Source organism: Helicoverpa armigera, chromosome 17 (assembly GCF_030705265.1).
Source record: "Helicoverpa armigera isolate CAAS_96S chromosome 17, ASM3070526v1, whole genome shotgun sequence".
NCBI classification, from domain to species: domain Eukaryota; kingdom Metazoa; phylum Arthropoda; class Insecta; order Lepidoptera; family Noctuidae; genus Helicoverpa; species Helicoverpa armigera.
In genome coordinates, this window is record NC_087136.1 from 2970563 (window position 1) to 2985683 (window position 15121).

The 15121-nt window shown below is 37.5% G+C and overlaps 1 protein-coding gene across 1 annotated transcript in view; it reads left to right on the plus strand.

Moving 5' to 3' along the window:
• LOC126055872 (voltage-dependent calcium channel subunit alpha-2/delta-4-like) overlaps positions 1-15121 on the plus strand; it is a 21409-nt gene continuing 6288 nt past the window's right edge. Inside the window, exons 1-18 of the mRNA XM_064038991.1 lie at positions 1-746; positions 1022-1286; positions 1514-1685; positions 1934-2065; positions 2252-2541; positions 2933-3162; positions 6474-6696; positions 7382-7522; positions 7922-8014; positions 8270-8293; positions 8426-8452; positions 8953-9033; positions 9936-10010; positions 10277-10384; positions 10462-10721; positions 11414-11571; positions 12670-12804; positions 14647-14840. Of these exons, the coding sequence (XP_063895061.1) occupies positions 490-746; positions 1022-1286; positions 1514-1685; positions 1934-2065; positions 2252-2541; positions 2933-3162; positions 6474-6696; positions 7382-7522; positions 7922-8014; positions 8270-8293; positions 8426-8452; positions 8953-9033; positions 9936-10010; positions 10277-10384; positions 10462-10721; positions 11414-11571; positions 12670-12804; positions 14647-14840 (2865 nt within the window). The 5' untranslated portion in view covers positions 1-489. The remainder of the gene's footprint in view (positions 747-1021; positions 1287-1513; positions 1686-1933; positions 2066-2251; positions 2542-2932; positions 3163-6473; positions 6697-7381; positions 7523-7921; positions 8015-8269; positions 8294-8425; positions 8453-8952; positions 9034-9935; positions 10011-10276; positions 10385-10461; positions 10722-11413; positions 11572-12669; positions 12805-14646; positions 14841-15121) is intronic.

Here is a 15121-nt window from a genome sequence, read left to right on the forward strand (position 1 = left end):
AAACCTTGCTGTGCTTTGATTAAAAAAATGCCCCTGCTTTTCTCCCGGACTAACGAAGTCATCTACCTAGGCATTCGACTCTTATGTCCATGGCAATTAATGTTCCTTGTTGTACTTATTCGACACAATTACGTAAAATTGCCAATAAATTACATAAAGCACATTTCAATAGTTCAAAAACTTCAATACAATACAACCATCATTTTGCAATGCTAAATATGACTACGAACTGTGTATAATATTGACCAACTAAGGTAAGGCTTCAGATCAATTGTGCTTATAAAGGTCAGTAGACTACGTCTACGAATTAAAGTAAGGATATTCGGAGTGAGTCGCGCCAAATAGGGTGCGTGGCGCCAGGATGTCGGGAGCCGTCCCGACGCCGCAGCGACGACGGAGGCTGCAGTGCACGCGACGCGCGCGGCCCGCCCGTACACCGCCACTCACGACACATCACTGCCATCGTACCTCCCCATAAATAACAAAACCATGAAATTAATCTCCCTTATATTAATAACTCTAATAAACCTTTCTTACGCTGCAAAAAGCAAAACAAAAATCGCACCAAACAAAACAGACGATGCAATCAAGAAATATCTAGAAAAACATGAAGAAGTTCTTTTGGAAGTTATGAAAAATAAAAGTGAAGTTAAACCAGTTACTATTACGAATGTTGTTGATACCAAAATTGTGCCTGTGGTCCCTAAAAAGAATAAAAATCCGGCGAGAATGATACCGCCGGATAGGTAAGCAGTAAATTAGGTGTTTGTAGGTGTGCAATAGTACCCAAATGTATTCATAGTAATAATATAGTCGGAACATTCTCTGTTGATACCAAAGACAGAACACTTATTTCAATCAACTCACCAAGTTAATTTTTTTTTTAATAGTGAGCTTTTCCTCTTACGATTTTCCTGTTTTATGATTTTCTCATCAAATATGTAAATAACGAATTTTATTAAAGTTATGTAACATTTCATTTCTACTTCATGTTAACGTTTACCTTCATATTCTGAAACAGTATACAAGGTTGGGCTGATGAGATCTCGGAAAACTTACTCGACAACTATCGTCTAGTGGTGCGACCAGAGGTGCTATTGAAAAGTTTTTCCGACATTAAGATAGAAGTTCGAAATGGAACTGCTATAGTCAACAAGATGGCGGAGGACTTGGAGGAATTGCTGAAGAGGAGGGCTGAAGCTGCAGAGAATATCATGCGTCGAGCTGAGGAACTGGCCAGGAGTGAGGAGGAACCAGATGATAGCTATACCTTTGATTATAGTGTGGTTAGTATAAAATGTTAGAAGTTTGTTGTTTAATTATGATTTCCTTTTAGTTTTTTGTCATGACGATTTAAGTATATAAAGACTTGCAAACGATATAAGTATGGCAAGGCCCATATATGAACATAACTGTACTTACAATAGCTATAATAATTTGCTCTCATTAATTAAAAAAACTGTGTACTATATAGAAGTCATAAATAACTAAAAGACAATATTGTGTTTGGCAGGATTTAGACCAAGTAAAGAAGAAAATAGATCCAAAGGATTTAGAAGATAATCAAGAGCCACTAACTTGTAGGAGTTTGAATAAGATCAAGCTCAAAACAAGCAGTCATTTTGACGCGAAGGTATCTTTGGATTATACTAGCGTTCATGTAGCTGCCGAGGTCTTTGATTGCGGTAAGTTTATTGTCAAGGAAAAAATAATTGCCTAAGGGTGAGTTGCACCATTTAACTATGACGACAACCAAACCACAACCAGCCCTGAAATTGCCGCCCATTGGTCAAATTAGAGATTTGACAATGAAAATGGTTCGGTTATTGTTATAGTTAAATGGTGTTCACATTCATTCATAGTATTACATTCATTATATTACTCCAAGCTTGTATCTTAGTCTTTTGGCAATTATCAGCATGTTTATTTTCAGCTCCAACGGTTAAGAAACATCTTTACTGGTCTGAGAACTTATTGTCAACATTCAAAAAGAACTATGCTCAAGATTCGTCTTTAGATTTTCAATATTTTTGCAGTGCTCATGGATTTCTTAGACATTATCCAGGTGAGATTTATATATTAGGTTACTTACCAAAAATAAATCATATGAAATGTTCTACAGAACACACTATGTCGTAAACCTAGATAAACTTAAAGAAGAACATGAAATGCTTAAAGAAGTGCTTTCGTGGAACCAATAAACATATATTTTATAGTTTAAGTTTTCCATCCATCAATTTTCTAATTACAGCGGCCTTATGGGAAAGCATGTACAAACTGAAAATGTCTGAAGAAGGTTCAGACAGTGTGTATGACTGCCGCTTGAGACCCTGGTACGTGAGCGCAGGCGGGGCACCACGGGACGTTCTAGTCCTCCTTGACGCGTCAGGGTCTATGGAGAACTCCTCGAACCAGGTCATAGCTGAACAGTTTACACTGGCACTGCTCAGCGCGCTCACTGATGATGACAGAGTTAATGTTTTGAGGTTCAATGTCATTATACAGTCCCCGATCAGCTGCTTTAATGAGAAAATGGTGTCTGTAAGTTTGTACTTGTGATTATTTATTTTGTTTAGGTCATGACTGGTCATGACATACATGAATGGCACGGCACAGCGCAACTGCAGAACCGCTCTCTTTAAATTGGGCCGCCATTGGATTTGGCTTTTTATATTGACGTTATTATTTTTTTCACATGAGCAATGATTTAAGAACCAAATTCAAATCTCTTAATTAGTCATTAAAAGATGGGGTTGAAGCTGCGCTGTGCCATTACCTGTACTCAGAAATCCAGAAGTCATTACGTACGTACGTAGTTATATGTTTTTAAAAAGCATGAGGGTACTTTTTTATCATAATTCGTATCTACTTATCCACCATAGTGTAATTTTTTTTTTGAAATATTAGGCTAGAAAATATATAACAATTTCAGGCAAACCACGTGAACACAGCGGCAATGATGGCAGCTATGGAGTACTACAAGATGACCAACGAGACCCTGATGGCTGACGTACTGGAGTACGCGGTGAAGTTGCTTCGGGAACAGAGAAGAGCGCCGGATCGACCGCGCGCATGTCAACAAGCCATAGTACTGCTCACCGATAGTTTGTACGACAACTATACGCATCTGATGCGACATTTAGACCCTGAAGGGAATATCAGGTAATGGCATTCACATATTTGCTTTTAGTTGTACGCCAATATATTAGTAAGTAACCCTGTTTAGTTTAGTATGGAAAAATACCTAAGTTAGTCTAGTTACATAACCATTTTTATTTGTCTACTTTACTCAAATCGAACGGTCTGGACACGGTATTAAAAAAATGTGGCGAAATCATACCTCAGCAAGCAATGCAATTAATAGCCATTGTCATCCTCTTACCTGCTTATCAAATCTAAGAATCATGTTTTATTTGGAATTAATTGATAAAAATGCACGTAAGCACCAATTTCGGTTACTCACCTTAATCCCCTTAATCTGCTTATTGTTCGCAAATCTGTACCGATCTGAGCTACCAGACACTGCACCTATTCGACTTATTTCTAGAAGCCGTCCAAAAAAGCCTTACATCGTCTCATCCTCTCATACCCCTAAAAAAATATAAAGAAAATAATCAAACATAAAATCATATTTAAGCATTTATTTATTTTATGAGAGGTAACTTCACTGCTTAGGGTCCGTTCAGACAGACCGGCTCGGAGACCAGCATGTCGATTCTATAAAATATCACAACTCACTTCGACATCACTCTCACTTCGACTTCGATCTAAAGGTAGAATTCTGTGGACGCGACAATAGTCAACCTATGAAAATGTATGGCACCGTTGCCGAGGCCCGTGACAGTCGCGCGCGGCCGACGAATTTTGTAAGCTGCTCGCGGCATTGTCAACAATTTAATTCTGGTTTTACTAAAATTCTATAGATGTTATTAAGCGCTAGACCATGTTGAGAAGCGTACGGCCGCGAGCGGCTCACGAAATTCGTCGTCCGCGCGCGACTGTCGCGGCCCTCGGCAGCGGTGCCATACATTTTCATAGGTTGACTTTTGTCGCGCGCGGCTGCGACAATCGCGACCCACGAAATTCTACCTTAAAGTTTCGTGATTGACATTGTCAAACTACACTAGCGCTACACTATCGAGCGTGTTGACAAGTTGAACTAAATTAAAGTCGAGATTTTGACAGATCTGCCAAAATCTGTCTATCTATAGGGAGGTAGGGAGAGATGGGCAGTTGGGAGACATGATCAAATCAGAATAAAAGGGGGGTCCTTTTATTCTGATTTGATCATAGTTTTTTTTTTTTTATTGTGTAGTTTACGTTACCTACTGGTAACGGTGTTCATCCATAGACTATCTGTCATTTCTGTGAGTTGTCAAGAACAAACACTCGTAAAAGTACTTAAATATTTTGTTGCGGTTTCGGATCGTTATAAAGAAAACTAATGAAAGGTATGTGTATTTTCTATTATTAATGATTGATTGTCAAAATATCCAGTTACGATTATAGTAAGTCGATGCAATCCACACCTATTATACCTCTAGAAGAGGTACTACAGCAATAGTTTATGGGCCCCACGTTTTATTTTAGTCTAATATGACCGGGACCACCTACGTAGGTTGACAGGTAAGTAACTATTTTTATTTTCTAGTTTTCAGTGCACATAAGATAAAACCGTTTTACTTAAGTTTTTTACCGATTTTTTTTATAAACTAAGTCAAAGTGTCCAATGCTCCCTATGGTAGGGAGGCTTGGACATACCATGTAATGTATAATTTGTAAATTTTTGTTCTTCTTCTTCAGTGAAAATTTGTGAGGTTATGAATCTGCGCTAAAAATCCTTTATAGAATCTTGTTTCAGGTACCGTTGCCAACTTGATCTAGGGACTCCATATTTATCAGCTGTTAATTTTATTTTTTAACCTTTTGATACCTCTTGTATTGCTCGTTATATTAAATCTTTAGGAATTTCCCGTCGCAAACCATTCTTTTTAACCCCCGACGCAAAAACGACGGGGTGTTATAAGTTTGACGTGTCTGTGTGTGTGTGTGTGTGTGTGTGTGTGTGGCATCGTAGCTCCCAAACGGATGATCCGATTGTAATGCGGTTTTTTTTGTTTAAAAGGAATGTCATTCGGGAGTGTTCTTAGCTATGTTTGGTGGAAATCGGTTCAGGTCTTCAAGGTCATCAGCTCGTTTGTTAGGTGTGATAGGAATGTTTCACGCTCAGTTTACTTGCAAGCATATGTGGGATCTAATATTTGAAATACTAATGTCTTCTGGAACCACTGAGCTGGTCTGCTGTTAGGACACGAAGATAGGAGACGTAACCCTGAACTGCCTTTTAGTAAACCCACCGAGTTTGGGCTCGTTTAATTTGTCTTGACTAGTTTTCTTCATGTTTCTAATTGACGAGAACCTAATGCTGGAAATGGGATGTGGCGGATGAAACCCTAGAATGGTATATAACCCTGGATCAACAAAGGTCCATATTTATTGTTTCTCAATCTGTGCAATTCTCCCAGAGCCAGTTTTTCATGAGGATTGTTAAACAGCTTCCTTTGGCTGAGATCGCATATAGCAAACCCATCATAAAAAGAAGGAAAAATTAAGGAGCTCCTTTAAAAAACCATGAAATAAAATAAAATTATAAATTTAAAAAAACCCCCGACCCAAAAAAGTACGCAATTATTATGACAAAATGTTATAAACGATAAACCCTATAAAAAGCAAAAAGTAACTTTAAACACTACGTAAGTACCAACTAAAGCATGTCAGACTAAACAAAATTTTGACGTGTCGACGGTTTTATTTAAACCGTTTAAATATCTCGTAATATTGAAACTGATTGTAATTTTTAGGATAGCTCTTTGATTTTATCTAGCCAAACATAAGAAATGGCAATAAAAGTTGATTATCTGTAAAATCTGATTTTTATGCAATAAATGTGAAAAAGTGCCCATCCCTCCCCTACCTCCCCTAAAGTATGAAATGACATTACGAATCGAAGTGAAATGCGAGTTGTTGATCGAATTTTATAGAATCGCAGGACAGAGCAAATTCTTAACATGTTGAAAATTGAGTACTAAACCCCCTTACTTATAAAATCTCTAATCACCTTCTAAGCAACATTTTAACTAATCACTACTTAAAGTCTTAAGTAGTGATTAAATGTTAGTTAAGACATGCTTAAGCAAGGTTTATAAGTAAGAATTTTCTTAAACAACCCTTAAGTATTACTTATATTTAATTCACGTTTATAAGTAAGGGGGTTAGTATTTGAAGTAAGGTTCATCGGAGCCGATCGGAGCCGACTCCGGTCTGTGTGAAAAGAAAAATGAGCGCCGATGCTCTCCGAGCCGGTCTATCTGAACGGACTCTTACAGTACCTACATATACATAAATAAAATGATTAAATTTTTACAATTACGAATTACATAATGGAGTATATCATGGAATCTGATGGATTTTAGAGTATTCGTGCTCTGGCTTCACGATCTCTTCGGTCTCCGGGACCACACACAGACATACGGCGAGGGCCTCAGCTGTGACCGTGACGGCTACTTCGCAGAGCTCATCACGCCATTTGACGTGACGCAGCAGGTGCTGAAGATACTGCAGGTCTTGGAACGCCCACTTGTCTCCCAGAGGAGTCAGAGGCTGACTGTCTTTAGTGACGTCTATGCTCATGTTGAGGTACTTTATAATATACAGTATAAATCAAATATTTTAAAGTTTTGTTCCGTACCTACTTTTTTATGCTCGTCCGCGTCTCGGGGGAAATTCTTCCCGTAAACGGATGAAACATAGCCTTTGTTACTCGGGAAGCTTTAAAACAGTCTCAGAATTCATCAATTTGGTTCAATATGCATGTCATGTGTAACTGCGTCTTTTGCACTTATGTAATACTAATATTATTATTTTGTCCAGTTCTAGGAAAATGCAGAGATAAAAAGCTTTGTCTATTGATATCTAGTTCGGGTAACGTATTTTCCCGTCTAATCTTAAATACGCTGAATTACGGATATTCTACATCCGTTGTAGATGAACAGATTGCATTATCCGTTTAAGTACCTTATAAACAAGATTAATTATAGAGATTTATTGGAGAAACCATTTTCATGTTTAAACTTGTCTATTCTTTTTCACATAGTATAATAAGCCTTTATAAAACACCACCAATCCAATCCAAAGTAGATATCTTCCCGAACATCAGTTTTCACCTAGAAAAATATAGAGAATGGGGTATTGTGGACTTTGAAATAAAACACAATATTAATTAGCATAATACCTATAGAACAAAAATCGTTTTTAAAGCAAAAGGCTTAATATCACTAATCGGCTGAATAATTATTAATGTTACATTAATTTCCTATTTAAGGACCCTAGAAGAGGCGAGTTATATTGGAAAACCAAAGAAAATCAGGAACAGTACAATCGATACCAAGATCTGAGACGAAACAAAAAGGGACTACTCAACAGTACCCAGCTTTACAAGGATTGGATGTATCAAGAAACTTACGTAAGCACTTAAGCATTCAAGTCGAAATATTCATTTTCATTTCGTCTCATTTGTAATAATATTTTTCCATTTAATTCGTAATGGCGAGAGTCCAACGAAAAATGTGTTCACGTGTCTTCGAGTCCACTGCTAGCATGGATTCGGGTGCAGAGGTTGCAATTTCGCGGACATTTTAGACATTTTCTCAATTTATTACTGTTTGTTAGAGAAAGTAGACCAGTAGAAATATTCATTGAACGATAGTGGAATCTCACCTTAATGAGAACAAAATATGAAATTCATAGCTGATTGTAATAGTGACGAAGGAATATCTGTTTCTTTCTTAGTCATCAATATACCAAGAATGTTAAACAGTAAGTACGGACTTCTATGATTAAGACTTATTTGACTTTATTGCAGAATAAATCTGGACACTACTACGAGGGAGAGGATTTGAATTACAGATTACAAATAAGCGTCTCGGTTCCAGTGTTCGATTATATCACTAGTGAAGTAAGTCATTTTACAAACATATTTAAAGTATGGGTGTTAATTAAGCCCAATCACCATAATAATAGACTAGAAAATATGCGTTCAAATCCATAACTTAGCCCAATATTTTCTAAGGATGAGACTTGCATTGTATACCTTCTCTGAACTGTTTAAAATATCTTATCGACTACCTACCTCTAAAAATCTATGGATATGTATTCGTTCTTAAAGATGACATAGATTCCTACCTACTATAATATATTTTTATGTTTCCAGAATATCACGAGAAAACTTGCTGAGGTAAGTTTGATAATAAGACATTTTCGATTATAAAGAAACACTTGATAAGTCGTGTAATCACGCCTAATGTTCATAATACGGAGATAAGTACCATATCAGAATTCCGATTCTCATAATTTGATTTGTTTACAGGAAAAACAACGGAACTCAACCAGGACGGTAATAAGTAGATCGTTATTGTTTACTTTTTGCTTTCGATCCGATAATAAATTAACAAGCCATTGTAATTAATCGAAGCTTGCATTGTCAGTGAAATCAAAAGTAGATAAAACTTTTGGTACCTAGAAAACTATACCTAGTTTGGTTGGGCTAGCAGTACCTATAGCGCATTGGATGAATGCAGTTCAAAGTGATTAGATACCAAGCCTGAAAAATAAGATTCGCCTAATGTAAACATGTAGCCTACACAATACCTAATCTGGAGAACTGCCGTAGCAAATTCTACCACCACCAATGTTATTTGGTGTAGGTATTTTATCCCCGATTCCAGTTTACAACAGACTCTTTAACTTCCTATTCTGCCGCTAGGATAGTATCATGACACATACACACCATTCTACTGGCTAAACATTGTCTGTTGTTATCTCTATCTAAACTAAGAGTATATAGGTCAACAAACTGCACTTTACCCAACTGTACAAAAGTGATAAACGTTCCAGTACCCTGTCAACCGGCTGTTAGGCGTAGCGGGGGTGGACATACCCATCGATCACTTGAAACTTATCCTGCCTTATCACCAGGTAACAATAATAATTTACACTGCATGTTATGCATTGCTCTGATACCATCGCCTTATCAACGTGGTGTCATGCCGACGAAAGTATGCAAATGGATATGACGTTTGATGCAGTAGATATCACAGATTAACAAATGTATACTAAAATTAAAGGGGAAGAGCAAAAAAGAATCGAATGCATACGAGTATGTTACGAATAAAGACTGAAGTTCAAGTCGGCTAAAGGCTAGATGTAGCCGGTACATAAGGGTGGTAGATAAGGAAGTATATAAGGAAGTAAATGAAAATGAAGGATGGTAGGTACATAGGGGAATTAATAGGGAAGTACATGAGGTAACTTACCGAAGATAAGACCTAGTATTAGCCAGCTATAATAAGATGTATCCGGGCTTCAGGCTTTAGGCGTAACACATACATACAAATATTTAGTAACTTCGTAGCAGTTCATAATCAAAGGAAATCAATCAAATATCGAAGTTCCAAAGAATAAATACTTCCTCAATATCTGTTGCCCTGACCTACATATTAACCATTATTAATTCGATAGTACAAATCCGGGATTAGTGTCATAATATTATTTATAAACTATTCATTTTAATATTTAAATCTTCTAGTATTTGCTTATCATAGTTTATAGCCATTTTATCGTAGGCTATCTATAATTTGGCATGCGTCGCACCTTCGAATCTATTGATAAACGGTCATATGACCTAGGCACGTTGTGGCCTTCTAGGTATTTCCTGATTTTACTGAATTTGATATTTCACACCATGTTTCTACTATTCTGAGACTTAATATAAAGTTTCTGTCGAAAAAATCGGATAAGACCATAAGAAATCAAAATGGACAGATAACTGTGATAAATCATTGGTCTGATGAAATTCATTGATACATTACATGGTTCAGGTCGGTGCAGGTGGATCCCTTTTCCTTGTCGATCATCGCGGCAATATTGTCATACACGACAACATCAGACATACGGTAAGCATTATTTCTTATGACTCACACATACAAAGGGTAGTTATATTTTAAAGCAGGTACTTATCTACCAAACAATTAGTGTTCCACTTATATCTAAAACCTCTTGAGGATTAACGATATCTAAACTTCCATATCTGTTTGATTTATTCAATCAAAAAATAACAGATAGGTATAGACAGTTCTTTTAAAAGGAGATTAAAATGTTATTCAAATGCATGCGTCACTAAAATACATTAAATGACTCACTGGCTAATTATGGTTATCAGTTTGACGGCGATATTTTGAAACCCGGATATCGGACGGTGGATCTCCTGGATTTGGAACAACCGGCTGAGAATCATAAGCCACGATATTATCCTAAAGAATGGCTGAAGGTAACACTTGTAATACTCAAATATCATTTACTAAACATATCTCGAAGTACTATGTTTACTAGTAAAATACTTTTCAGTTCCGCAAAATGATGATAATCGACAAAGACAGTGGCAATATCACTTTGTATGGAAAAAGTATCTATGACAACGGTATGAGAGCCATTCTGGAAAAGCGCCAATATTACTGGAAGAGAGTATTGGACCATTACACTGCGGTAGTGGTGCTCCCACTAAACAACAGGGTTCATGCCGTGCCTAAAGCGGAATTTACCAGAGAAATAGCAGCCGAAGCCTGGAAGTCTCTCTCCAGAACCGAATACGCAGTGAACCCTGATTGGTAATCACCTTATACCTATTTATAAAGTCAATAAAGATCGAAGATATGTCTTATCGTAACGTAGGTACTCATTAATCCATACTATAAAATTTCTTAGTAATCACTGTTTAAAAATAATCCGTTAGAAGAAAAATATTTATGCGGAAAATTTATTTACCTAATGGGCGAGGAAACTGAGATTTATTAGCGTAATCAGTAATTGGTTTGCTTATCTCATGTCTAATGGTCTGTCGCTAATACAATGATAAAGCATTTTAGCGAATTATTTTGAAAAAACTGAAAAAAAGGCGTTATTTTCTTTATTAGAATTTTCAGTTATTCACAAGTTGTTAGTTCTACAATGTACACACTATACATATATACAAACTTAAACTACTTATCTTTATACAAAACTAAAAATAAATTTTAGCGAATAATATTGCAAACCTATCTACTTCAGCTGTAGACGCCAGGCACTTTAAAATGTACCTATTAGATAGTAAATCATTCCAACACATTCTTTTGACATTGTAAATATTAGGACTCCTTGAACAAAAGTGAAACTTACTCTAAAGTAGTAGTAGTAGGGAAAGGTATTGAAATAAATAACAATGGCAAACAGTCAGTACAAGGAAATGAGATTCCGACTTATACAGATGTTGTCCTCTTCTAACTATTACCATGATATTTATTTAACTTTAAATCCTTTCCAGGTTATACTGCCGTCACATAGAACCTCATTTTGAGTCCCGTGAGGCAGAGGTGAGACATTTCGTCAAACGCCGCAGCGATGAAGCGAATTTCCCGATGCAGAAGCTAAAGTATCTCTTCAGCCCCATTCCGCCGTCTTTGTTCGAGAAAACTTATCAATGTTAGTATTCAATACGTCGTTCATAACTCATTCATAATGGCATGATCACCCATCCCCGAACTGACTGCGCCAAGCGTTGCTTCACCTTAAGGTAGAATTCCGTGGGTCACGGCTGTCCCAGCCGCGCGCGGCTTACGACAGTCGTCGGCCGCGCGCGACAATAGTCAACCTATGAAAATGTATGGCACCGTTGCCGAGGTCCGCGACAGTCGCGCGCGGCCGACGAATTTCGTGAGCCGCGCGCGGCCGTATGCATCTCAACATGGTCTAGCGCTTAGTAACATCTATAGAATCTTAGTAAAACCAGAATTGAATTCTACCTTTCGGAATTCTACCTTTATGATAGAAATTTTCTACCAGTAGATATTGTTGTAAATAATGTTATGTTGTTGCAATATTTGAGACCTATTAGAAATATACAACCAACGGTGTTTCGAGTATCTATGGCCGAAGTTGCAGTTATAATCCTATAAGTACGGGATTGAATATAATTGAAGCACATAATAATTTAGTACAACATAGTATTATTGATCCGCACCATGAGTAACGTTATCATGTTATCCACTTTTATCGACAGCTGCTTACTCAGATAAAACACTTTCCAACAGCATTCCTATCCATTTGTGTTAACAGAAAAATATTTCAATTAATCAGAATTATTTTGGTACCTTTGTACTAAAATAATACATGTGCAGCTAAATTACACAAGTTGTGCAAGGAAACTATTCTTTGTGTTATTAACCGTTATTTTCATGTCTATTAACGTCATATTTTAGAAACTGAATCTAGCCTTTATAGGCATTTAGTACATGGTACATGTTGTAAGTACTTTCGTTTTGATGGGATATCATCAAATGACTCTGCTGTGGGTTAGCTGAGGTGAGGGAGTGTCAATCGCTTACTGACTAACACCCATCATGTTCCTTCGTAAGCCTTTTATGTACCAGGGCCGCGGTAACTCTTTCGAACAATCCCGCAGTCCGGGACTGCGCCCATTCTGCCTTGCCAGTGTATCAAACATCTTACACTACACCTCGATGAAGCAATTATGTTTTGTTGTAATTATCACATGTGCGGTTTTCTCTTCAACATGTTCAGGTAACGAGGATCTGATGGCGAAGTTCTGCAAGGAGGCTATAGCTACCAACCAGTGGGCACATGAGCACCAGGAAGAAGGAGTGAGGGACTGCGACGCCTGTCCTCTGGGAGCCACCACCGCTTTCTTCGCCAGTGGTAAATATTGATTATATATATCTATTGAGTTTCTACTGAGAGGACTTTATAGTCTGACTACCCGTAAAAATAGACTATTGCTACGAATTAATTTGATTGATTTGAAAATTATAAAAGTTTGTGCACCATACATATATGTATAAATATTCTCACGCTAATCATCTTATTACGTTAATCATCTTGCACTTATTTCCAATGATATAAAAACTAAGAATTGTCAAGCTTGTCACGATGAATATGATTATTGACTAGACCGTAAAGTTATTGCGTGATAATATGACAATGTGCTTCCTCAAAAACAAGATTGTGAATCTATTTAAGTATCTAATCGACCTCGTCCTTCTACAGTTTGTTTCAAGGTCTCTACTCCTTGAACCCTGATCACCTGATAGTAAGTCAGGTAACAGTTACATGAACAAACGTAATAGATCAACGATAAACACTTTTCTAGGGCAAAACTTCAATGACTTATAAACACATGTCGGTAAACATAAAGAAGTAAACAAGATCGCGATAATCGATAATTGCATGTCGATATCTGATGTAAAAGTTTGTAATACACAATATCAAAGCGCCGAGAGCAAGTGATAACATCAACAATTGCAAATCAATCGATTGAATCGGAGAATCGACGTCCTTCGTGCACCTCGATTTGTCTTGTTTCAGAGATAATAGCTCCCTAACAACGTCAAAAATATCGATACCAATTGCAGTTTTTATGACTATCACCACTACAATGATAGCAATTCGTCCCGATTTTTGGTGGTGAGGAATGGAACTGCCCGTTCTACAGACTAAAATCCATCTAAGTTAAAGAGTGCCCCCCGAGTTGCATTTACCTGATCATTGTTATGTGCGTACTATCATTCATTTCCATATTGATTTATGAGCTGGAATAAACTGTCAGCCGAGTACAAGTTTGCAGTATGCTGAAGCTCTTAGATCGAGCCATTTGTTTTCCAGAAAACTTTTCGACCCTTGCCTAGCATATTTTGATATTTACATACGTCTTGCAACAGTAACAAAATGCGAACATAATGTCTGCTATCTGAATCTAGATACTCTATAATAACATACATTGATTGATCGATACAGATTGCATCTTGAAGAGTTAATAGGATATTGCAGGCATGATAGGTTATGAACTAATACGCATGGAGCAAGCATAGTGATTAACGCTCAATCCTTCTCCGTGTAAAAGGAGGCCTGTCCCCAGGAGTGGGACGATAAAAAAGGCTGTAACAGTGACAGTACATAATCAAAATACTTATAGTTAACTATTTTATTCCAAATTAGTATAGTTATCGGCACGGATATTGAGCCCTGACCTTCACCTGCGCAGAAGCGATTTATTGGTTTATTACCTTACTAGCCCGCGACTTCGTCTGCGTGGGCAATATAGAATTTTCGTTTATTTAATCGTTCATTGCTCAACCCCCGTAGGTGATAGCGTGATAATATATAGCCTATGTGTTAAACCGGCCCCCAGGTAATAGTCATGCAAAATTTGATTTAAAGCCATGCAGTACTTTTTGAGTTTATCCGGGACAAACATACAGACAAACAGATAAACAGACATACAGACAAAAATTCTACAAACTACATATTTGGGTTCAGAATCGATTATGGATCACCCCCCAAGTATTCTTTAAAAAAAATATTCAATGTACAGTTTTGACTTTCCTATCATTTTATTATATGTATAGAATATGTATAGAAGTGTACAGTGCGCAAAACGATCCCCACTCTTCCGCCGAGAGCTCAATATCCGTGCCGATAACTATATGGCAGTAAATATCAATTTAAATATAAAATCGTTTCCTTTTGCCCCTATGATTTCAGAGAGTGGTCTAACCCGATGGCAACAGTTCTACGCTACCAGCGCACTCGCAGACCCACCGCCCGGCTCGTGGTGGGCGGGCGGGCCGGCCGAGGCGTGGTACAAACGAGCCGCCGCTTCACCTGACACTCTTATAGTCCACGCGCCCGTTGAACCCATCGGCAAGTTGCGCATCACTAAGAATAGACCCCCACCTGTAAGTACTTTGCTGGCAGTGACAACTAGGGCCATTATTGGCCATTTTGGAGTATTGACGATAGATGTAGAAATGAGGTATCAGAGTGGGGCCTTTTGAGATATCTGGGTTTGATACATAAGAAAGTCTCCTACGTAATTTTTTTTTAATGCACTTCGGCTTTCCACTTGGCGTCAATATAAATATTACACACCCAGGGCGTTGTTGCAGTAAATTACCTTGCAAAAGGAAATTGAGCATTTTCCTTTTAAATATAAACCATGTTAACTTTAAACGTTAAT